Source organism: Talpa occidentalis, unplaced genomic scaffold (assembly GCF_014898055.3).
Source record: "Talpa occidentalis isolate TD23 unplaced genomic scaffold, MPIMG_talOcc4v2.1 talOcc4.10, whole genome shotgun sequence".
In the NCBI taxonomy this organism is placed as follows: domain Eukaryota; kingdom Metazoa; phylum Chordata; class Mammalia; order Eulipotyphla; family Talpidae; genus Talpa; species Talpa occidentalis.
Window position 1 is genome coordinate 86,687,982 of NW_023600993.1, and position 24,917 is coordinate 86,712,898.

A 24,917-nucleotide genomic window follows, 5' to 3' on the forward strand; every position below is an offset into this window, starting at 1 on the left:
CCAGATGCCCTCCCCCAGGGTCCCAGATTCCAGCCCTCTCCTCTCATCCGTAGTTCTGTGTTGTTCTCCGGCCAAGGTTCTCAGTGAGGGACGTCAGGCTTCTCTATATTAGACTGTGAACGCAACAGGGGGTAACCTCTCAAACTCCTTTCCACTTTTTTTTTTTTAAAGATTTATTTATTGGGCCTCCCCGGTGGCGCAGCGGTTGAGCGCTGGGCTGCAAAGCTGCCCGCAATCTCTGCAGCGCCGGTTCGATGCCCAGCCACTGGCGAGGGTCCCACATGGCGCTCAGACCTCTCCTGCCACCCGCTGCTCCCCTCAGCAGTGTACTTTGTCGGTCTGCCTGTTCTACTCTCCGCTCTGACTCTGATGAATTCTCTCACCCTCCCGCGCTTCTGACTGTCCCCAGTGCTTGTATAAACAAGAGCTGGGGTACAGGCCAGAGATGTGGTGTGTGTGTGTGTGTGTGTGTGTGTGTGTGTCTGAGAGAGAGAGAGAGAGAGAGAGAGAGAGGATTCACCAGAGACAGAGTGGGGAACAGAACAGGCAGACTGATCGAAATACACTGCTGAGGGGAGCAGCGGGTGAGACAGGAGAGGTCTGCTGTGCCATGTGGGTTGCTCCCTGGCCGGGGATCGAACTCGTGCTGCAGAGGCCGCGGACCCCTTCACAGTGCGGTTCTAACCCCTTGCGCCACCAGGGAGGCCCCATCCTTTCCTCTTTCTAAGGGTGGAAGGGATCTACCTTCACCTTAACCCTTAAGCGCCACGCCCCATACTAAGCCATGCTTACAGGCCAAAGCTCTCCCCCTTAGGAAACCAGCTCCTTTCAAAGCTCCTTCACTAGCAGCCCCACCCTGACGGCCCTCGGGGCTCGGCGTCTCCCTCCCACACTCAAGCCCCGTCCCGGGAGCCCAGGCCTCCGTCGGACGTAGCCCCTTCCCGCCCCACAAAACCTCGAACCTCCCTGGTGCCGCTTCTTTTCCTTGTGCTCTAACGTCGGTGACCGATGGGCCCGGGGCCCGATGGCCTCAGAGCGCGCGGCGTCGGCCGCCGGGTCCCGGGGTCCAGGGGTCCAGGGGTCCTGGCCGCCACGCGAAGCCGCTTCCTTCACGGCCCCGCCCAGCCCCGCACCTTACCCGCGCGCCCCCCGCGGCCCCGCCCCGACGCCCTCCCGCCCCCGCCCCCGAGCGGTGCCCCTCGGTACCTGGGCTCTGCGCCCAAGCGGCTCCGCTAGCTGGCCGGGGGCCCGGCTCCCCGCGCTTAGTCACACCCCGGGGCGGCCCCGCCTGTCGGAGCTCCGCCCCCGGCGGCCGGGAGTAGGGTGGCGGCTGGCCCAGCCGGGCCGCGCTGCCCTCCGCCCTGGGCGCTCGGTCGGAGTGTGCCCGGCTCCGCGGGGCAGGGCGAGCGCGGCGGCCGGGGGCTCGGAGGCGAAGATGGCGTCCGGCAGGCGCGCCCCGCGCACCGGGCTGCTGGAGCTGCGCGCCGGCGCCGGGGCCGGCGGGGAACGGTGGCAGCGGGTGCTGCTCAGTCTGGCGGAGGACACGCTGACCGTGAGCCCCGCCGACGGCGAGCCTGGCCCCGAGCCCGGCGCCCCGGGGGAGCCGGAGTCCGCGCAGCTCAACGGCGCCGCGGAGCCCGGCGCGGCGCCCCCGCAGCTGCCCGAGGCGCTGCTGCTCCAGCGGCGCCGCGTGACCGTGCGCAAGGCGGACGCGGGCGGTCTGGGCATCAGCATCAAAGGTGGGCGCCGGGGCACCGAGGCCACGGGGTCGCGGTGTCTGTGGGGCGCCGAAGGTGCAGGGGTCGTGGGGCATGGAGTTGGAGGACTTGTGTCTGGGGTTAGGGAGGGCTGAGGGGACACCAAGGTCGGAGGGGGTTGCTTCGGAAGGCACGGTGTGGAGGGGGTTGGGGCATACCAAGGGCAGGTGATGGGGAGTTCCGTTTGGAAGCATAGAGGTGTCAGAGGGGTTGCATGGACATCAAGGACAAGAGGGCCCCGGAGAGCACAGAATGGAGAGGAGGGGATTGGGGCCTGGGACATTACTTGGGCCGGGAAGGGGAAGTCCCAGCCTCAACCAAGGGGTGTGTGTGGGGGCTAGAGGTAGGGGAAAGGGTAAAGTCTGGAGTCAGGAGCACGGGTGTGTGTGTGTGAGGGGGGGGATCACAGATGTGCGTGGCTAAGTTCACAGATAGGGGTCCAGAAAAGCCTTAGAAATCTGACAGCCCAATCTGTAACCAGGCAGAGAGCCCTGACAGCTGGATTTGAGTTGCCTCATTGGGCCATCTCCACCTTACACAGAATTGAGGGGGTGGAGGTAGAGGTCTCCTCTTTGAGAGCTCTCAGCCTCCAATACTGACAGCTTTCTTTAGGGTGCAACCAGAATGTGTTTGAATCCAGAATCAACTGCATGAACTTAGAAAGTCACTTCTCACTCTGAGCCTGTTTCCTCGACTATATAATAAGGCTAATGATAGAGGTGTGATGTTTCAAGAAAACAAGAGTCTAAAGTACTCACCTTGGCAGCACATAGTAGGTACCTGGTTTATTGTTTTTAGATGAGAGGAAAAATGGAGGCAGGAGACACTCCAAAGCAAATTACAGTGCTTAAAATCCCTACCCACCCCTACCTGTTGAGTTCATCATTCCTGCCCTTCTTAGGATTCAAGCCCTCGGCAGAGTGCCATCTGTCTTGGGAAAGGAATCTGTCTTGTATCACCCTGGATGTGCACTGTTTCTCACCCTGGTGTTGGCTCTGTTCACTGGTGCTTCCAGACCCTTTAGTCTGGGTGAGGGCATGAGAATGGTGGTCACTCAGCTACCACTTTGTGTCAAATGTTGTGTCCAGCACTCTAGGTTCATGATCCACAGGGTCATCCTGGCAACAAATGCTTAAAGGTATGGAGTATACGCCCCATTTCACAGGTGAGGACCCTGAGACTCAGAAAAGAAAAATGATTTTCCCAGGATCTCACAGTCAATGAGTGGCAGAGCTGGGATTTGCACCTCAATTACCAGGCCACTAGAGAGTGCCCTGCAGAGTTAATTCTTCCCTGTGGAAAAGCAAGTCTCCAGACAGCCAACTAAATAGGTCAAAGAGGGAGAAATGGGGAAGCCAGGGAGTGAGCACCCAGTCTTGCCCCCTAATTCCAGCATGGGATAGGGCAACAGATCAATGCAGAAATGGTACCCTCCATGTGTCAGAGAGGGAAGGAACTTTCCCCTTTGCAGATGGACAAACTGAGACACAGAGAGGATCAGATCGCATTAATTCCTCCCTGACTCCATACTTCCATGTGGAAATGAAGGTGCTTTCAGGTATATCAGCTCCATTCAGTTCTCCATGAATCGAGACTGGATTCCTGTTGCCATGGTGACCTTCCTGTAGAGTCCAGTCTAGTCCAGCCCAAGGCAGCCTGGAATGACCATAGCTTCTACCTGAACAGAAGTTGCTAGTTTCAGGTGGAAGAGGTCAGATTAAATAGAAACCCCTTCCTTTCCTAGGCCTCAAGCTCAGTGCAGCACTGTGAGCAAACAGTTGGATCTGTGTTGGGTCTAACTGCTACCTCTGCCACCATTTTGTTGCGTGACCTTGGAATTATGACCCCTTCTCTGGGCCTCTAGTCCTTCATCTTCAGTACCCTGGGCGTGACTGGTAGTGTGATATCTGAGGGGTAGGCAGTTTACCCTAGGGTTAAGAGTGTTGGTTCTGGAATGGGGAGAGCCGGGTTCAAGCTGGTTTTGCCACTAGCTAGCTGGAAACCTTGGCCAAGGGGGTTTCTCGCCATACTTCGGTTTTCCTGATAGGAAACTGAGTATGCCTGTGTGATTGGGATGTTGTGAAGATGCAATGAGACAACATTGAAAGCATTTAGCATAGTGCTTTTTACTTGGTATGTGGAACTAATGTGAACTTTTCTTAGTTTCTTGTTTCAAAAGAACTTTCAAGAATTTAGCAATAAAGCAATTCAGTCAAATGTATTAGTTTTTTTTTTTTTTTTTTTAAATGAAGAGTTCCAATAGGCTTTTGAAATCTAGACCATTTAGCCCTTGTTTTCTAGCCTGGTCCTCGACCATAAAACTTTTTAGTTGCTGAAGAGATCCTTTGGGACCGTAGTTGGCTTCTATTTTTATTCCAGATTAGAGGATATCAATGGAATGGTTCCTCCATTGTGGGAAATTGCTTAAAATTCAGACTATTTAAGAAAAAACTGTTGCAGTACCTTTCAAGTTACTCAAACACTGGTGAACACCCAAACCTTGTAACCGAAAGATCCAGTGACCAAACTATTACATGAATTTAGAAAACGACTTATTAATATTATTAATGTCCTGAGATTCTCTTTACCTCCCTCACCACCCCCCGCCCCTTCCTAGCACTGGGCAGGGCACCAAGGAGGCTTTCAGGAATAATTTTGCCTTGATGCGAATCCCAAGCATTGGAGTATCTCAGTTTCTTCCTCTCTGCCTGTGCAGGAGGCCGGGAGAATAAGATGCCAATTCTCATTTCCAAGATCTTCAAGGGCCTGGCAGCTGACCAGACCGAAGCCCTCTTTGTGGGGGATGCCATCCTGTCTGTGAATGGGGAGGACCTTTCCTCTGCCACCCATGATGAAGCCGTGCAGGTCCTGAAGAAGACTGGCAAAGAAGTGGTGCTAGAGGGTGAGTACTGGGAACTCCAGGATCTTTAGTTCTTCCTTAGTTCCTTCTTGGCCTCAAGCAGTAGTGGCTGGGAGGTAGGCGGGCTTGAAAGCAGAAGCAGAACTTGGGGACCTCCTTTGAGACTGTGTGGGGTGGTGAATAGGCATAGGCTGACCTGTTTGCATTTCCTCTCTCCTATGCACCAGCACTGGTGGCCTTGGACAAGTCACTTCAATTCAGTGGGCTTTAGTGTCCTCATCTGAAAACAGGGAGATTGCTTCTGTCTTGCTTGGGGATTGTGAGCAGGATAAAAGACACACAGCAGGATATGACTCCCCTTGAGTCACTCAGGGAAAGAGAGGGGTAGGGACTGGGGAAGAGGCATCCAAGATTCTTTCCTGAGCTCTCAACTTGAGGTTCTTTCAGCTCTCCGAGGCCCTAAAATCCTGAGACTCATCCTCCCATGGGAGAATACTTGGCCTTTATGTAGCAGGATATCAAATCCTTCCAGCAAGGATCAGAGAGGAGTTTTAATAGGGTGGAGAGAGGAGCCTTGATGTGTTCTCGCTACTGTCCTCTCACTGTGTAGTCTTCGGTGAGACCTTTGCCTACTCTGGGCCTCAGTTTCCCCACTGGTTGTTATGGACCTCTTGTTGTGGTTGTCTCATATTTGCCAACTCTCTCAGGAGGTTTCTGCTTTGCTCAGCCCTTTCTTCAAACTCCATTCTGTCAGTTCCGGAAGATGTGGGGGCCCGAGGAATGTGTCTTTGGCTCATGGCCCAGAATAGGCACAGTGAGATGGCGGGGGCTGATGGAGAATGCCAAGGCCAACAAAACTGCTGAGCTGAGCCCCAGGCCCAGTTCCTGATAGGCTGCCTTTGTTTCCCCAGTAGGGTCTCCAAGAGGCCACAGAAACAAACAGGTTCTGGATCCTGGATAATTCTTGGCATTTTTTTTTTCCTTTAAGTGAAACTTTATTGATTTACCATTGGTTTATAGTACTAGGTAAGTTTTGGGAGTACAGTGTTATACCTCGATATGTGTATATACTTCTCTCTGCCCACTACCAGAATTCCAGTGCTATACACACGATCACGCTACCCATTTCTCCCGCCACCCTCTTTGGCATTTCTGTAGCCCCAACCTCACTTTTCTCTGATTTTATTTTATTTGTACATTTCAGGAGTAACTTTTTAAATATCAGTGGTATATTTTTAAAATAGTTACTTAAAAGACAACTCTGCAGAATTGGTTCCTAAAATCTTAACTATATCAATCATATTTTAACAGCAAAGGTACGGATATGAGACTTTCCCAGATGCATTGCTTTGATATTTAGATCTAATAATGCAGTTTGGAACAGTTGAAATTCATCAAAATGTCGTATTTTAGTTGACTTAAAAAGAAGCTCTTTTAGTTATTGCTGGTTGAAAGTTTATAGTTTATAAATTTCTACTATAGACACATTTCTGTTCTGCACTGAGACACCCTCCCCCACCTAATTTTAACTTGAGGACGTTTCTGTGTGGGTTCTCAGTGTGCATCATTCTGAAAAGGTAGTATCTCTCCATGTTAGTGCTTGAACATCTCCTGGTTTAGGAGTTAACACCCAAGCCTTCCATCTAACTCATTCACTCTATTCCTTCCTCACCAAACCAAGAAACACTTGCAGATACCTACTGTACCTGGTGTGCAGATCATTGAGTCAGAAACTAAATCAAACCCAGGCCCTCCCTAAAGGAGCTCTGAATCATATGTGGCAGAAAACCTTATATGCTGTCTCTTCCATCTGAACTGTTTATAAATAAGTTCCTAAAATCTTCTTTTCTCTGTGATGAATCTCTGGTAAAAGCCTTGTCTCCTCTGGGCCTCAGTTTCCATGTTGGGGCTAGAGAGGACCAATAACTTTCAATTTGAGTGTTCGCTTCCCTGGTGGCTACTGGGAGTTATGTATTTGGAAGGATTAGGAGGTCTAGTCTGGGCTCAGCAGTTATGGGCTAGAATTAATTATTAGTGTCTACCATGGATGTAGGAGGAGGAGAAATAACACGCGTACCATTCAGGACTAAGGGTCTTCAGCACTTACAGTCTCTGAGACTTTGCATAGGGCAAGATGTTTCCTTGGCAAATGCTGCCCTACACCTCTAGGTAAATAGTGGCTTTATCTCCTGCCCAGCATAAGATTGGCAAATAGTAGGCATACAATAAATGTTACTAGTAATTCTGCTCCTGTTCCCTTGCATTTTTATAGTATTAGCCCTATTTCCTCTTTATTTGGTAGCATTCTCCATGGAAGGTTTTAAATTGTGATTTTAATGTCTTTAGTAGGGCAATTTAGACTGTTTATCTTGAATGAGCTTTGGTAGCTTGTCTTTCAAGGAACTTTTCCATTTCATCTGTGTTGTCAAATTTGTTGACACAAAATCTTGTATTATTCTTCCCCTTTTGATTGAGAGTCCTCTTCTGCTTTCTTTTCTCTCACCCCTCTTTATACTGCTCTGCTCAGTATAAAGAGTATAAAGAAAGGGAACTCTCAGTCTTATGGGGGTGACAGCCGAGCAATCCTACCATATCCCTAATCTGTCATAGGTGCTGAATAGGGTCAGTCCAGGGATCAGAGGAGACAGTGGTCACTTCTCTCTGTGTTATCAGGAGATACTTCTGGAGGAAGGGATGCTGGCACTTTATGGGCAATAAGCAGAAATGGGTATGGGGTGGAGGAAGGGTGTTGTAGGTAGGGAGCTGTGTTAGCTGATCCGTAGAGGAGTGAAATGACTTACGAGGGAAATTGCCTGGGGAGTAATTCCACTTTCATCTGAGTCCTGGCTGTGAGAAACAGTGAAGAAGGAGGAGGTTATTCAGATAGATCCTGCAAGAGCTTGAATGCCAGGCTAAAGGAATTTGAACTTTGGAGATAAACAGGCAACCATTAAAAGGGGTTTAGCAGGGACACACATGGTCAGGTCTGAGTATTAGCAGCATCAACCTGGTTTGAAGGAAGGCAGAAGAATGCAGAATGGCATCAAGGAGCTTGGGGCCATGAACAGAAGGGAGATGGTGGTGGTTTGGATAAGAGGAGGACCCTGGAGGTTTTGGCCTTCTTGCTAGTTTTTCCCAGCATGTTCTCAGTTGCAGACTCTTTTGAGCTGTTCTCCTGCCCCAGCAGATTTGGGAAGGTGGTTTTCCCATTTATGTTAGCAGAGGGGTTGGGATCAAGAGCCTTTGAACTGCAGGGGTTAACTGAGAAGTCTGGAGGACCTGAGGATGTAGGGACTTTGTGTAAAAAATTAAAGGCCTGGGAGCTTCTCCAGCCTAGAGTCAGGGGTCATGGAAGCCTCTCTGGGCCTACATTCCCCCTGGACTCCAGTCAGTGGTTACGTTGTTCAGAGCTTCTGTGCTCTCATCTCACTCCCGAGGCTACCTCCAAGGAGCCATGGAAGAGGAGCCTGTCATTAGGACAGGCCCCACTTGGTGGGCCAGCTGGGCATCTTTCCCAAAACCTTTGGCTCACGGGGTAAAGAGTCCCCTGAGAATGTCCTAGAAGGATATATGTCATTGTCGAAGCTCTGGGTACCAGCCAAATCCCTACTTCCCTGACCTAAGTCAGGGCCTCAGGCAGCAAGCCTACTCTGCCTCCTGGATCTTTTCCTCTGCAAAACAGGTTTGCACAAATGTCTTGAGTCTGTTCTTAGCCACAGGGATGTGTTTGTGACCAGAGTCTGGACCCAAACTGGCAGTAAACACGCCTCTGTCTGCTCCATAGAGAAGCCCATTGTGTGTGCAGATCTGAAGGCAGGGCCAGCCAGGGCCCTTGGAGACCAACCGGGGGGATAGGGAAGAATAGCCAAATGTCTTCTCTCCCTTCATCCCCAGTGTGGCTGGCAAGACAGGGGCAACAGTGTACTTGAGATGCATTAAGCATGATACTTAAAGACAGATGAAAATTAATAAAGTCAATTTTAGTGCTTTGTACAAAGTAGGGAAGATATATCCCACATAAAGATCAGGCTTTTAAAAGATAGAGTCATAGCGTAACATGTTCATAAGTATGCATGACAAAGAGCAGCATCGAGCAACAGGTCATGGTAATTCTTCTCTTTCAGACAAAGTCACCACGTCTCAAATGTTTTTGAGAGTAAATAACTTTCTTCAAGTCATACAACTAATAAGTAAGCAGAGGCAGAATTCGAGCTATGGTCTGTTTGGTGGCAGGCCTACTATTGCCTCAGCCTTGGATAACACCTCCCTTGCATGCTTGTTACCAGACTATGAAGTAATGTGTGTAACATGCCTTGCAACTTGTGTTAATATACTGAGGCCACTGTCATAGTAGGTACTTAATTATTTATTTCACTTGCTATTTATAAGGATGATACAGTTCATTTAAAGTGCATAGCAAATGTCTTCCACATGGTCAGCATTCAATAAATGTCAACTGCTATCATCATTACATCAGAAGCAGCATAATTATTGTTTTCACCAGTAAACTGGAAGGTCTTTGAGGGCAGGAACCATATGTGGTTTGTCTCTGCTTCCAGGCCTGGCACCAAGCCCAGCACACATTAGATCTTGGCGAATGTTTGGGGAATGATCACCATGTTACATCTCTGACCCTTTCTGTTTTACCTTTACCCTCATCAATTGCAATTGAGTTTCTCGAGACTTGGCTTAAGGCTCAAGCTGGGCTTGACTGACTCCTGAGATTTTCTATTATGAGTTTTCAGGACTCCAAGGCCAGGTTCCTGCTGATTTCTTCCCTGGGAGGTGGATGCTGCCAGATGTCCTGCCTGAAATTTGGCTCAGTGCATCACCACAATCCAAAGGGGGATGTTATTAATGGCTGCAGCTAATCTGAGGCCATCCTATTCAACTTAGTTGAGCCATGCATGCTTGCTGAGCCCGAGGGACTCCCCTCCTGGGGATAGTAATGAATGGCTGCAAAGATTGTTCTTAAGGACACACACACACACCCTCTCAGTCGTGCGACTCCCCACAGACAAAATTTGGCTTTAGCCCCGGCTTGTTCCCTGGACCATCATTAAAATGCCTGTGGGGAGACAGATTCTGGCCTCAACTAGCCATATGAACCTGACTGCAGATAGTGGTGGAGGAAATAATAATGACAATGATAACACCAGTGATGGTAGTATCTGCTGGTGATGGAGCACTTGTGGTGTGCTAGGCACTGTGTTAAGTGCCTTTCATGTGCTGTCTCATTGAATCCTCAAAATCACCCCTATGAATTAGGTGCATAATTCATCCAGCTGTGCAGGCGAGAACACTGAAACTCAAGAGAGGTGAAGCTATTTGCCCAGCATCACGTAGGGGCAGAGTTTGAGCTCAGATCTGTCAGATGCCTAAGCCCACATTCTTTTTTTAAAATTTTGTTTATTTATTTGTTTATGCATACAAGAGCTGGTATACAGGCCAGAGGTGTGGGGGGTGAGAGGATTCACCAGAGACAGAGTGAGGAGCAGAAGGGGCAGATCTACTAAAACACACTGCTGAGGAGAGCAGCGGGCGAGTCAGGAGAGGTCTGCTGCACCATGTGGGCAGCTCACTGGCTGGGGATTGAACTTGTGCTGCAGTGGCTGCTTATAGCTTCATAGGTTGCATCTTAACCCCTTGTGCCACCAGGGAGGCCCCCAAACCCACATTCTTAAATACTTATATTGCACGGTAAACCATGTCATCTGGGACTTGGTTTATTCAGTTTATTAAAGTGTTGAAGGAAATGGATCCATCTCATTGAATTGGTACTATTAGGTGAAGGTGTGTTTGTGAGAATTGAGTCTGGTGCTTGGTATGTAGTATGTGCTAAATAAGTGTCTGTCCCATTACTAAGATCCTAGACCCCAGGGTCTTGACTTCCTGAGTTGAGGAGGGCCTTATCTCTGAATCTTGGTGTCATGGTATGGAATAAGGCAGTGTATCTTTGAAAAATAAGCTAGATCTTTAAAAAATGCAAAAAGTAACATATGCTTATAAAAGGAACCCAGGAGAGTGTAAAGTTATTATCTTCTCATAGAATTAACCCCTACTGATATTTTCTCACACTTTCAGACAGTTTCCATATTTGTTTTTATCACTTAACAAGTTTGGGACATCTTTCCAACTCAGCACATGTAGCTTTGACTCATTCTTTTTAATGGTTCCATAATATCCCACTATTGGGATTCATGTATTTTTTTTAATTTAGCATATTTACAGAGCCCTTGCTCTGTGTCAGGAGCTGATGTAGGTACCAGGGGTCTACAGCCATCAACAAGCTGAGTGGTCTCTGCAAGTCAGGGAGTGTGCATCCTGCAGTTGGCAGCCCCAGCTCATGGACATTGAGTGTGTTCTTAGCCTCTTGCATCATGGACAGTGGAAACAAGATCCCTCCTTACACCTGTGAGCATTTATTTGCAGCAGGGCTCCTGGAAGCAGGATTGTTAGGTCAAAGGGCTCACTGTCTGTAGGGCCTTGATGACTGGTGCCCCCATACTGCACAAGGGTGTGGTCCAGTGAATGTGACATTTCACTATTGGTCAGTCCTATTGTAGGGCCTGCCAGAACTGAGAACTATTTATAGTCTAGCTTTGCAGTTCCAGTAGGACCTTAAAGGTCATCTTTTCCAGAGCCCGTTGGAATCACATGTCCTTCCTGCACCCTCGTGGGCAGATGGATGGGCTGCCTGCACTTGAATCCCCACAGTGTGTTTCCCAGAGAACTGGTGTATCTATCCTCATTATACATGCAAGGAAATTGAGGTTCAGAAAGACCATGGCATGTGCCAGGGTCAGAAAGCAAGTGACAGGGCCTGGATTGGAATCTTTGTCACCATATCTTACGACCATCCCCTTATGTTGTCACTCTATTAAAATCAGCAGACATAATAGCCACACTGCCATTTATTTATTTATTTTAAATTAATTAATTTATTTATACAAGCACTGGGTACAGTCAGAAGTGTGGGAGGGTGAGAGAATTCACCAGAGCCAGAGCGGGGAGCAGAACAGGCAGAGTGACGAAATTCACTGCTGAGGGGAGCAGCGGGCGGCAGGAGAGGTCTGTGCGCCATGTGGGACCCTCGCCCGGCGGCTGGGGATTGAACCGGTGCTGCAGAGGCTGCAGGCAGCTTCACAGCCCAGCGCTCAACCGCTGCGCCATCAGGGGAAGCCCCACACTGCCATTTATTTAAGAGCTAGTGTATGCCAGGCAGGACAAAGTGTGTTGTAGCTATTCAATCTTAATGCCGTAGGAGGTACATACATTTTATCCTCATTATAAAAATGAAGAAATAGAAGAAGTGAAGATACTTGTCCAAGGTCATGGAGCAAGGAAGTTAAACCTAAGCCTGCCACCTTCCAGAGCCCACATTCAACATTCCCTCTTTAGGTGGAGAGGACACAGGCCTGTCAGTATCCATTCACTTAACACCTGGCATTTGTCAGATACTATTCTGGATGCTGTGGATACCCTGGTGAGCAAGTGCAGGTCTCTGCCCTCACAGAACTGACATTTTGGTTGGAGGAGTAAGGCCACAGATTTGTAAACAAATGAATAGATCATGTCATTTCAGGCAGGGGCAAGTGACCACCTACTGAACAGACAATGAGCAGTTTGAGCCCAGAGGGCAGACTTCTCTTCAGCCAAGATTCCAAGCCAGAACATTCAATCGCCAGTCTTTATTGCATACTGGGAGAAGCACATGGGCCGTGTTGAGCCAAGACAGATGTATCACCTTTTCTCAGCAATACGTACATTCTCTCCCAGTTATACTGGGTGAGGCTCTGGCTCTGCTCGCACCCTGTACCTTGTGTTTTTAGTATAGTCTACTCCGGGCTCCTTGGGGCTGGGGCCAGGTCTTGATTTTTCTGCTTGGCAGAACTGGAAGTCCCTTGGAATCAGGACCTGGGAAGGGGGAGGGTTCCTATGTTTGTGTCTATTGCAGCTTCCCCATTTGTTCCTGCTCTACAAGGATCCCGAGTCAGGGACTTGACTCTGAGGGTCCAGACTTCAACTGGGTCTATCCTTGGAGTCTCCAGAATACTGGCCATGTCCTCAACTTTCCTGGCCATAGCCTTTTGGCAGCCCCACCCTGTCTGGTTGGGTGACTCAGGCAGAAATCAGAGCGTGGAGGAGGCCTCTGAGCTGGGCTATTTATGGCTACATTCTGGGGCCTTCAAGACCCCACCCCCACTCTGGGACAGGCCAATTGGTTTGTGAAATCCAAGCCCTGTTGCAGGCACCAGCTGGTGTGCTGTCCATTTATAGCATGTTCCTGTGGGAAAGGAGAGGGCGGACCCAGTTCTGGGACAGCCTGGGTGAGTAGGGGCTCTAGCAGTTTCTCTGACTTTGAAGTTGACAAATGTTCATTTGCTAAGCACATAGCATAAGTGCCAGATTCTGGGCATACAGAGAGGAGTCAGAAGAAATCCTTAACCTCACAGTGCCCCTAACCTGGTGGGGGACACATCCCCAGGCAGACAATCAAGGGGAGTGTGGTCTGGGGGACTACAGAGGTGTTGAGTGTAATGGAACCACACTGGACATCTGGGAAGGCTTCCCAGTGGGGTGATGTTTGAGCTGAGCTCAGACCCCCTGGGCTGTGTTTTCTTCTCCCTCCCATTGAGTGAGCCTCTCCTACCCTGGCATTCATTCCTCCACTCCCAGAGCTCTGATTCTGGGCTTGAGTCAAGCCCAATTTCTGTCCTCCTCTAGGAGCTCTCAGTTTGGTGGGAATGAGCCTCGACACCCAAAATCACAACAGAGTTCTAGCAGTGTGGACAGGGGAAGCTGGTAGGTAGGAAACTCATATTTCTTGAGTTCCTAACTGGTGCCACATATCTCACATCATCTCATTTAACTGTACAGCTCTCTGAGGTAGACTAGTTATTCCTTTTTTTTTTTTTTTTTTAATCAACTAACAGATTGGGGCCCAGAGAAATGAATTAGCCTTTTCATGGTCACATAGCTACAAGTGGTGACACTGAATACAAATCCAAGAATGTGTCTCCAAACCATTTGTTAAGAACATTCCATGCAGAGGGAACTGTACTTTCACAGGTATGGAAGATTGGAAGCTTCTGTGACCTCTGAGGGGGTCAGTATGATTGGACCTGAGGCCGAGGGTAGGCATGTGGCAGGAGGTGAAGCCAGAGATAAAGGCAGGGCCCAGATCCTGGAGGTCCTTGAAGTTGAGTGAAGAATACAGATGAAGCAGAGCAGGACTTTGAGGGGGAGGGATGTGTGGCCAGTTATATACAGCAGGGAGAGACAGTATTTGTACCATAGGGCAGGAGGCTGTATTACTCAGAATGCTAATTCCCCACAAGTAACAGAACCCAATTCAAAGAGGTGTAAACACTGAAGATAATGTGTTTTCTTCCAGAATAACTTGTGGCAGCATGACTCTTGGGTAGATTAAATTAAGGCCTCACAGTGTCATTGAAGACCTAGGTCTGTCCTTACTGGTGCTTTACTATCTTCATTGTGGTGACCCCAACCCTTGTGGTCAAAAGACTACGTTGATTGATTGTTCTAGAATCAATTCTCCTCCCATTAACTAGGCTAGAGAAAATACTTTCTCTACATCTCATTGGTCAGAATTGATCCTCTACCTCTTTCTAAACTGGTCACAGGCAAGAGGGATGGAAAGATCCTGATTAGCTTTGACTAATCAAGATTCTGTCCTTGCCTTGGAAGAAACCAATCCTGTGGGACACAGGGTTCCACTAGCAAGGAGAAGGGGCCAGGGGAGGATGGTGCAGCTGTTAAGCTGACTGTAATGGGGCTGTCCTTCATCACCCCTGAGACATAGTCCAGTAGTCAGTCCTGGGATAAGTCATCACTGTAATCATGTGGATGAGTCTTTGTTAGCCCTGGTCTTCAAACTTTGGGTATAGGCTTAGTGCTTTAAGGAAAAAAAAACCCCAAACAAACCTGCCATTATTTTCAACACAACTTCTCTTCATACCCAGTAGGGTTTGAAACTACCTCTCACTTTCACCCCTATTTACCTTGGAGCCTGTTTGCGCCTCAGGGGCATCTCCTGCAATAGAAATGGCTTCTTATCTCGTTCTTCCAGGGACCGAGGCCAAGAACTGCTACCTTTTCTGGACTGTCTTATAGGCAGAGAATGCTGGCTGGGCTTTGACTACAAACATCAGATTGCTAGGCCAGATGTTCATGGGGGGAGAAGGGGAGAGGTGAGTAGGCAGCCCAAGAGTTACCAGGAGGACAGCAGAGGAGGGTGGCCTGTTTGGGGGAAGAGAGACCAGTGCCTGGGCAAGTCTTTTAACCAGTGATGTACATATTTTCTTCCTAGTAGCTCATTTTAGGTATGAGGATACTGATATTCATCAGAATTGGGAACAGTTTAGGTGCCAGGGCAAATGTGCCAAACAGTGTTGCCTGCCTGCCTACTAACAACTTCCACTCCTTCCTAGCTAACAGGAGCCTCCTTATATTGGGATATAGTCAGCTTTAGAGTATTGATTGGTCTAATTCATGACTATTCCCTTTGACTAATGGGAAGGCCAATGAGAAGTACAGGGGATGTCTACTGGGGGCTTCATGGAAATGTTTACCTCTCTTGTCAGAGGGAGATGGGAGGAGATGGCTCATTTTCTGCCTGTCTCAGCCCTTCCTGCTTTGGGTTTTATCACATAAGGAATCACTGGCTTGAGAGGAAGGCCAAGAAAAAAACAGAGAGGCCTACTCTAATTCAGTGCCACTGACCCAATTCTGAAATCACCTGCTTCTAGACTTCATATTTACATGAAATTATAAATATCTATATTATTTAAGACATGCTGTCATATGTTCTATTATTTACAGCCAAACTCATCTAATTGATATAGCAAGAATAACCAAAGTGTTGTATTACCTGTCAGTCTTAATTGATTGGTAATGGCTGCCTTTGTGTTCTGTTCTTATGTTTGTGTTCTAGAACACAAAGAAGACCAGGGTTAAAGAAGTGGTAGCACAAATGTCATATTTTTACCATCCTAGTCCTGGGGCTGGCAAATAGTAGGTGTTCAAGGAAACTGGCTTGTCTGTACTCTTCCAGTGTTGCCTTATACTTCCAGATACTATTATTAGTGACATCTTCCTTTTCTAGAAAGACTTGGGATTCAGACCCCCATCAAGACTCTTTTGGTTGCAGATATCATCCTAGTGGGATGGCAGCCTGATTTTATAAAGGATGAGTATAGGAAATAAACTATTTGCAGGTGTTAGACAGGGTCTTCCTTCTATCTCTCATGCCTATTTACACTGATCCTCTCTCTGTACAAACCAGCTTTCTGTTCTTGTCTGTCCTCTCAGCAGAAATGGTTATCCCCATCACATTCAAGTTTGTTCAAACCACCAGTCTAGGAGTCTCCAAATTTCAATCTGGAAAGGCTAACATGGGTCAGTTGTTCACCCCTCATCTGGAGAGTGTAGCCAGGAAGGCAGGGTTACATCAGCACACGGCCTCATGTGTCAGTTGAGCAGAGATGTGGGTCACCCTGTTAATCTAGAACTATGGTATCCAAAATGGTCACCATTAGTTCTGTGTGATAAATTGAATTTAATATTAAATTGATTAAAATGAAGTGAAAATGAAAAATTCAATTCCTCATTTATTCTAGCCTCATTTCAAGTGCTTGATAGCCACATGGTGACTCGAAAGTGGCTACTATATTGGATAGTGTAAATATAGGACATTTACATAATCATGAAAAGTAGTGTTGTACAATGCTATTCCTGAAAGTGTCCACTACATTCTCTCAGTGATGGCTGATCAGACCTAAGAGGACCCCTAGATGCCTGTTTTGGGTTGGCTATTAGTTCTGCTGCTATAATAAGAGACTTGTAAAATAATATGGCTGAAAAATAATAGAAGCTCCTTGCTTTCTTGGGTATCAGTCCACATCTGACATGGCATCTCTGAAGTGTCAGCATCCTTTTGCTGTTTCGTTCCATTTATTTCTGTTATGTTGATTAGCCTTCCTTAGAGTATGGCTCATGTCCTCACCCTGCTGGGGAACAGGGGGACAGGAAGGGTACGCCCCTGTCATTAATGAACAGAGCTTGGTACTTGCACACATCCTTTCTGAGGTCAGTCTATTGGCCAGACTTGTCACATGAGCACTTCAAGCTGTAAGGCAGCTTGAAAAATGAAGTCTTCAGCTGGGTTACTATCACTTACTGGAGGATAATAAGCAGCCTCTGCAATGGGACTATCTCATTCAACCCCTCCTTTTTTGCAGATGAGAAGAATGAAGAGATAGAGGCAAACAATGGGACAGTGGCAGAGTGATCACGTCTCTTGATTCCCATCCAGGGCTCTTGCACTGTCTTCAGGACGGCTATTTAAAGGGAACAGAAGTTGTCTATTCCCTTTAAACAGCTGTCCTGAAGGGCTAAATACTTCTACTTTTCGTTCAGACTTAGACACATGGCCATACCTAGCTGCAAAAGAGGCTGGGACATATAATCTTTTGGTTGCTGTGCGACTATAAATCAGCGGGGGAGTGAGAAAATGGAGGTTGGCGTGCATCCAGTGTTTTCTACCATATTCCCTGTCAGAGACTTTAGCCTAGAGGAGGAGGGTGATATGGGACATAAATTAATCTCTTAATGAACAAATGACAATGTAATGTGTGCTGCATGGGAGCCCGTGCCACTGATAACTGCTGACCTGTCCCCTGACCAGTCAAGTACATGAAGGAGGTCTCACCATATTTCAAGAACTCTGCCGGCGGGACCTCGGTTGGCTGGGACTCACCTCCTGCCTCACCCCTTCAGCGGCAGCCCTCCTCCCCTGGGCTGCCACCCCGGGACCTCAGTGATGCCAAACATGTGTCCTTGAAGATGGCATATGTCTCGAGGAGGTGCACCCCCACTGACCCAGAACCCAGGTAAGTCTGGGGTGGGAGGCAACTTAGACAAATGACCTGGTATTAGTGGGACCAAAGGAAGCTACCCTTGTGTGGCAAGCACAATGCCTGGGCATAGCAGGTACTTAAGAAATGTTTGTTGAATGAACGCAGGAATGAAGTTAGGGGGATGAGGTTTGCTTTACTTCTTTCTTTTTCCTGTGGTGGCTCACATCCGAGGAAGAACTTGATCTGCAGAGGAACCTTGAGTTCCAGTCCTGGTTCTCTTGAGCCTGCTCCTTTTCCTCACTGACATTGAGAGTCCCCATAAGGCTGTTGGACTCTGTGATTCCCTCAGTCTCAGAAAAAACTCTGCTGAGGTGCTGAGATGTCTGATAGATCTGGACCACTGAAGAGTACTATTCTTGATGTCTGAGTGGCCCCTAATAACTCATTGATAAAATTGATATCAGCTAACATTATTAAGTGCTTACCATGCACAATTTCACTTAATTCTCACAGTGACCCTGTGAGCAAAGTCCTATTATTTCACCTCATTTTATAGATGAGGACAGAGAAAGGAAGTAACCTGTCCAAGATCAAACAACCAGGAAGGTGTGGAACTTGCCTCATTCCAGGTAGCCCTCTCTGCATTAGAAGCAGTAGGTGCCTGAATGTTGGTGGTGGTTGGATGGAGTAGATGTTAAGTTGGGTATATGGTATTGGGGGTGGCATATATATATGGTGTGGGCGTGAAAGGCTTGTGCTGTGTGTCCTAATACAGCCTAGATTAATGCCAGGTCTTTTGTGCTGGGTGAGGATGTGGTGGTATTAGTCTATTCTGAGAATCACAGGACCTTAGGTTAATTATGGACCCCAGTGTGATCTCAGACATCACTCATATCATGTGTGTACATGAATGTCTATGCATGTATACATGTAGATGGTATGAAGACTCAAGGGTTCGCACATGTACATGAGTTGAGTGTTTGCACATTTATGGCTGTAGATTTGTGCTATGTGTTTATGTTAATATTGGTATGTGTATATGCATGCATATGTACATACATGTGTGTATATACACATATATGTACATACATGCATGTAAGTGTTCATGTATGCTCAGCAGTGTGCACATATGCCTGACTACATGTGTAACTTGAATATAACTGGGGCTCTGTATCAGCACAACATTTCAGTCAAAAAAATGTTTGAACAGCCAAAAATATGAGAAAGATTTCAAATTTTTACTCAGCATTAGTATTATATTAGAAGGCAAATATTGGACTCCCCCCAAGCAGTGGCTTAACTAAATGAGAGGTTTACACATATTTAAAAAGAAGTCCTGGCAGCTGTTTAGGCTATAGCTGCTCAGGGATTCCCTCAAGGAATCAGGCTTCCAGCTTCTTTCCCTACCATCTTTATTATAGATTTTCTTTTTTATGGTGACTATACTCCAAACACAGACTCCTTGTACCACACAGGAAGAAGGCAAAAGGCAAAGGAACTTTTCTGCTGGTATTTTGTTCCCTTGTTGCATAATGAGACATTCTGAAATTGAGTGGTTTGGAAGATAACAGTTTATTACTCATAATTCTGTAATCTGGGCTGACTCAGCTGGTCAGTTCTTTTGCTTTGTGTGGTGTCTGCTGGGCTGGAAGTCCAAGATGGCTGCTTCACCCACATCTTCTGCATCGACTGGGATGACTGGAACCACTAGGGGCTGGTTGTACATCCCTTTTTCTCTATAGGCTTTGCTTGGGGCAAGCTTGCTTTTCCTCACAGGGTAGTTGGTTTCAGGATATAGTAGTTGGATTTTATTTTACTTGCCAAACCCAGTCACAAAGTTAAGGAGAGGAGAAATAAATTCCACCTCTAGATGAAAGAAGTAAACTGTGAGTATAGGGAGGGATGGATTTGGTGGAGGCTGTCTTGAAAACTAACTACCATATCTAGGAAAGTTTTATCTTTCATTTGGGAAGGGTCATCTCTATATATCATTGGTCAGAACTGGGTCCCCTACCCAGCCCTAGCTGCAAGGGAGGCTGGGAATTTAGGCATTTTGCTCTGTAGCTTTACAGTAGAGGAAAGCAAAGGTGAAGGGGGCTGGAATGGATGTGAGTGAGCCATTTTCCAGTTTCTGCCACACCTTATCAGTTACAGGAAAAGTCAAAGGGGTGTGAATCTTTAATGCCCATAAACTTATAAAACATCCTCTCCTGTCACTACTATCCTTGGTAACCCCCTGAAATGCTTCCTTCATATTTACCTGCATGGCTTTTTATGTCCTTCCCCTCTTCCTACTCCATTCTCCCAGCTTTTTATGTAGACTAACTTGACCTATCAATCCTTTTTTGTTTCTGTGTTTCCTCCCTCTGATTAATGTATTAATTAGAATTAAAATTAATTTGTGGTTGTGCCACAAAGGAGAACCTGGGAGCTGGCTCAGCAAGAGAATCCTTGGAAATCAGGAGAAAAGAACACGATCATGAGTTCTCACACAGTGATAATCACTGCCCTTCTCATGTTTGGGTGTCTGTGTATTTGTGTGTCTATGCCTATGTGTGTGTGTCATAGTCTTTTGTTCCTAGACCTCATGAGGCTCCAACTGTGGCTGGATCCTAGCAGCAAGAGTCGCCCTTGGTTCTCTTAGGGACATCCCCTGTGATTTCTACTAGTTGAAGTAGATAAGGATTCTTGGGCCAGATTTCAGGGGTGGGCAGCAGTAGCCCAGTGGACAGGCCCTTCCCTCCACCCTGTTTGTGCCTGCAGGTACTTGGAGATCTGTTCACCAGATGGCCAAGACACCCTCTTCCTGAGGGCAAAGGACGAGGCTAGTGCAAGGTCATGGGCAGCTGCCATCCAAGCCCAGATCAACGCTCTGGTTCCCTGGGTCAAGGATGAGCTGCAGGCACTGCTGGCAGCCACCAGCACGGCTGGGAGTCAGGACATCAAGCAGATCGGCTGGCTGACTGAGCAGGTGCCTGCAAGACTGAAGACCTCCCCCTCCCTTTGTTCCCCTCCCCTGCAGCTGACTCCATTCCCATTGCTCCTCTACATCTCACCCTGCCCTGGCCCTCTGACTTTTCCCCTCTCTACCCCTCCTCATTGTGCCTTGCCCCCTGTAGCTGCCGAGTGGGGGCACAGCACCTACCCTGGCCCTGCTGACAGAAAAGGAGCTGCTTCTCTACTGTGGTCTTCCCCAGACCCGCGAGGCCCTGAGCCGGCCTGCCCGTACCGCCCCGCTCATCGCCACCAGGTAGCCACAGGCGGGTGTGTGTCTCACTCAGAGTTTGGGGGTGGGGGTGTGATGCTTTAGAATAAGTCTTCCCTGACTTATTTTCCCAAATGGCTGAATCAAACCTTTACCCCGTCTGGATCTCCATTTCTTTATCTGTAAAATGGGGGTTTGAAACAGAAGGATGTGAGGTTCCACCAGCTACTCAGTCATTGATATGTACTTTGTTCAACCTGTGTGGCAGGGGAAAAGGATCTGAGCCCCACAGCCTGCCCCCAGGAAGCACCCTGTGTAGTAGAGGAGAATGACCCCAGGTTAGTCTTCACAATGCAGAATTGTAGGAGCCATTTTACTCTGCCTGGTCCAGTTGGGGAAGGTTTCTGACTGGGGGTGACTTTGAGTTGGACTTTGATGGTTGAGTGGAAGTTTGCTATTTAAGAAAGGGTGGAGAGCTTCTCACACAGAGAGAATGTGTTCAAAGGTCCGGAGGCCTGAGGGACTATCACAAGTTCAGGGAGCTGTGAGTGGCTCTAACTAGTAGAATCTGCAGGAACTGGAGAGAAATGAGACAGGGAGTTGGCTCTTGCTGAGCCTCTATTGCCTGGCAGGAGAATCCTAGCTTTATCTTCAGAGTTGTGGCAGAGTAGAAGAATTTTAGCCTGGAAGTGAGTTGACTCTGTTGCATTTTAAAAGAATCCTGTCGCTGCCATGTGGTAAGTGCCACATGGAGGGGACAGGATGGAAGCAGGGAGGCTGCTGCAGTCGTCCAGGAGAGATGGTGGAGGTGGGTGGAAGCAGCAGATGGAAAAGAAAGGCTGCATTTGCATTGGAAAACACATGGCTGGTAAAATTAACCAGGCGCAATGCTTGCCAGATGGGGAGGGTGAGGGAGGTGTGCAGGATGAATGGATCAACGGGAGGTTTGGAGCTTGTGTCTGGGCGAGCAGGGGGACTTGGGGAGGGAGTGCAAAGGGAGGAGGTTGGAACAATATGCTGAGCTGAGTCCAAACTGTGTGGGATGGATAGGAGATTTGGACAGGAAGCTTGGGGACTTGTGAGTCTGCAGATCAGAACTGGAAAAATGGGAGACTGGGTGTCAGCAACAGCTTCAAGGGGAAACCAAGACTACCAGAGAGAGAGAGTGTGTGTGGAGGAGGAGCAAAGATGACTAAGGGCCGGAACTCTGAGGCCTGCTGTTCAGAGAGGCACAGCAAGCTGCCCAAGGTTACACAGCAAGTGTCTGGGCCCTTGTCCCCAGGTTTCTTTGTTGTAGGCTGGGTTCTGGCCCATGTGTTAGGAGCCTGCTGGCTGGGCTACCAGGGATATGAAGAGCACGTGTTGCCTATTTAATCAAGTGGCTCATTGATTCAGGCCAGAAATGTTTATCAAGCACCTACTATGTGCTAGGTCTTGTTTTAGTTACTGGGAATACAGTAGAGAACAAGTTAGACAAAAGTTGTACCCTGGATGATACCTGGTGAAAAAGACAAGCAGAAACCAACTGAGACAAAGAGAATAGGTCAAATAACAGTTATCATGATGAAAAGTGAGTGACGGGGTGTTGTTTTAGGGAGGTCAGGAAAGATTTTCAGGAGGTGACATTTGAGCAAAGATCTGAAGGAAGTGAGGGGAGTGAGCAAGTGTGGATAATCAGGGCAGAGTGTACTTGTTAGAGGGAACAGTGTATGCAAAGTTGCTGAGGCACGAGTGTGCTTGGTATGTTTGTAGACATCGGTATGACTAGTTCCCAGGGAACAAGGGAAGGTGCAGGAGATGGTTTTCTGTGCGTTAATCCGTGCCCATCTAGAAGTCCTGTCCCCCCATTAGGTGATAAGGAGTCAGAGTCCCTTTCCAGGTCCCCACTACTTGACCTGGAACTATTTCCTGCCGTGAGACCTCATGTTCAGTCTTCTGCTCCCTCTGGCCCCAGGCTGGTACACTCAGGCCCCTCCAAGGGCTCAGTGCCCTATGATGCAGAGCTCTCATTTGCCCTGCGCACGGGCACGCGCCACGGTGTGGACACTCATCTGTTCAGCGTGGAGTCACCACAGGAATTGGCTGCCTGGACCCGCCAGCTGGTGGATGGCTGCCACCGGGCAGCTGAGGGTGTGCAGGAGGTGTCTACAGGTAGGCTGGGGAGACCTGGGAGTGCCTCTCTGGTAATAGGTCTTTAATCCCCAGAGGCAGTCAAGCCTCCTTCTTTAGGATGCTTCAGGAGGGGGAGAGAAAGTGGGGTTTGAACTTCCTAGAGGGCCCCTGGCTTGGATGTGCAGGTGCCCTCTTGGTAATGAGACTCTGTCCTGGGTTTTCTTGCCCTGGGTTTGAGATTATGCTGGTGAGGATGTGAGAGACTCGGGCGCTTGGAATAGGGTTACCAGAAAAAATACAGAGCACCTACTTAAATGTGAATTTTATTTATTTATTTATTTTTAAAGATTTATTTATTTATGCATACAAGAACTGGGGTCCAGGCCAGATCCGCGGGAGGGTGAGAGGATTCACCAGAGACAGAGCGGGGAACAGAACAGGCAGACTGACTGAAATACACTGGTGAGGGGAGCAGCGGGCGAGACAGGAGAGGTCTGCTGCGGCATGTGGGTCACCTCCCTGGCCGGGGATTGAACTCATGCTGCAGTGCTGCGGATCGCTTCATAGGTTGCATCTTAACCCCTTGCGCCACCAGGGAGGGCCCTTTAAACGTGAATTTTAGATAGGCAACAAATAATATCTTTGGCGTAAGAATATCCAAATTCTCTATTGTTCACCTGAAATTCATATATAATTGCAAGTTCTGCTGGTTTCTCAGGTCCCCAAGGGCAATGCTTAGTGAACTTGCTGAGGCCTTTGTGGGGAATGGGCCTCCTGTCATGACAGAGTCTAAGCTCTCCCTTCCCACTTTTGGTGTTAGTGGAAGTGGGACTAGAGGTGGGGTATAGTTTTCTGTTTTGGGGTGGGGGTGATCCATTGAGGGTGATGTATAGCTGGCATGACAGACAGCAAGCCTCTCACCCCTGGTGGTGTCCAAGTTCCACTTTTGCAACTGCCCTGGGGGTTGGAGGTAGGGCTGGTGGTCTCTAAGTTGCCAGCGTGCCTGTCCCCACCTACCCCTTCCCACAGCCTGCACGTGGAATGGCCGTCCCTGCAGCCTCTCTGTGCACATCGACAAGGGCTTCACACTGTGGGCGGCGGAGCCAGGTGCAGCCCGAGCTGTGCTGCTCCGACAGCCCTTCGAGAAGCTGCAGATGTCCTCTGACGACGGGGCCAGTCTCCTTTTCCTGGACTTCGGGGGTGCTGAAGGAGAGATTGTGAGTGGAGGGGGAAGGGGGCAACACCCTCCTGCACACCAGGCTGGATGGGGCTCCTGACCCTTCTCTCCATCCACCCTGCAGCAGCTGGACCTGCATTCGTGCCCCAAAACCATGGTCTTCATCATCCACTCCTTCCTCTCTGCCAAAGTCACCCGCCTGGGGCTTTTGGCGTAGAGGCCACCAGATGTTCCAGCCCTGAAGAAGAGCATGCAGCACGTGGCCTGCCTGGCCCTCCGCGGACTGACTGCTCCTCTCTGGGCTGAGGGACGGGAGATGAAAGGAACAAGGGTACAGAGACCTAGCCCCTGAGGGAGGCTGGGATAGTCTTAGGGACTGGGATCCAGACCCAGGTCACAGCAGATCCTGCCTTTGATGGGGTAGCCTCCCTCTGCCTCTCTCTCCCCATCAGTGCCTTTTGCAGAGAGATATTTTGTGTACACAGAAGCCATTCCGAGCCTGGGGCCTGTCCCTGTGGGGACGCTAACCCCAGCCAACAACTGCCGGGCCTCCTAGAGGCCCCTAAGCCACCCTCAGAGGCCCCATCTAAAGTTGGAGTTCCCTGGGGTTCAAGACAAGAGAAAGAGGAGGATCATTTCTGTTCCTTTCTCCCCTCAGCTCCATCACTTTGGGGCATCTGGTTTTCTCTTCACCCTTTCTCCTCCTTACTCTTGGATAAATAAACAGCCTGTGAGCACATAGGCAGCCTGGTCTAGTGTCTGTGGTTTGTGCCTTGGCCTGTGGATCCTGTGGCAGCCTCTATAGTCCTAGGATGAGCCAGACCCAGGACTTGGGCCCCTGGCCCTGGAGAAGAGCAGGCCTTCAATGGCAGTGAGCATACTGGTTATCTAGTGTTCTGTGACAAATGACCCCAGAATTTGACTG

At 48.6% G+C, this 24,917-nt stretch overlaps 1 protein-coding gene across 1 annotated transcript; it reads left to right on the forward strand.

Moving 5' to 3' along the window:
* The first annotated feature begins 1,294 nt into the window (after positions 1–1,294).
* SNTA1 (syntrophin alpha 1) lies at positions 1,295–24,743 on the forward strand. Its single transcript, XM_037496844.2, has 8 exons — positions 1,295–1,739; positions 4,474–4,659; positions 17,327–17,531; positions 20,262–20,469; positions 20,618–20,748; positions 22,658–22,854; positions 23,845–24,032; positions 24,117–24,743. The coding sequence occupies exons 1-8, from the start codon at positions 1,436–1,438 to the stop codon at positions 24,207–24,209; spliced, it is 1,512 nt and encodes a 503-aa protein (XP_037352741.1). The 5' UTR covers positions 1,295–1,435; the 3' UTR covers positions 24,210–24,743.
* The last annotated feature ends 174 nt before the right edge of the window (positions 24,744–24,917 follow it).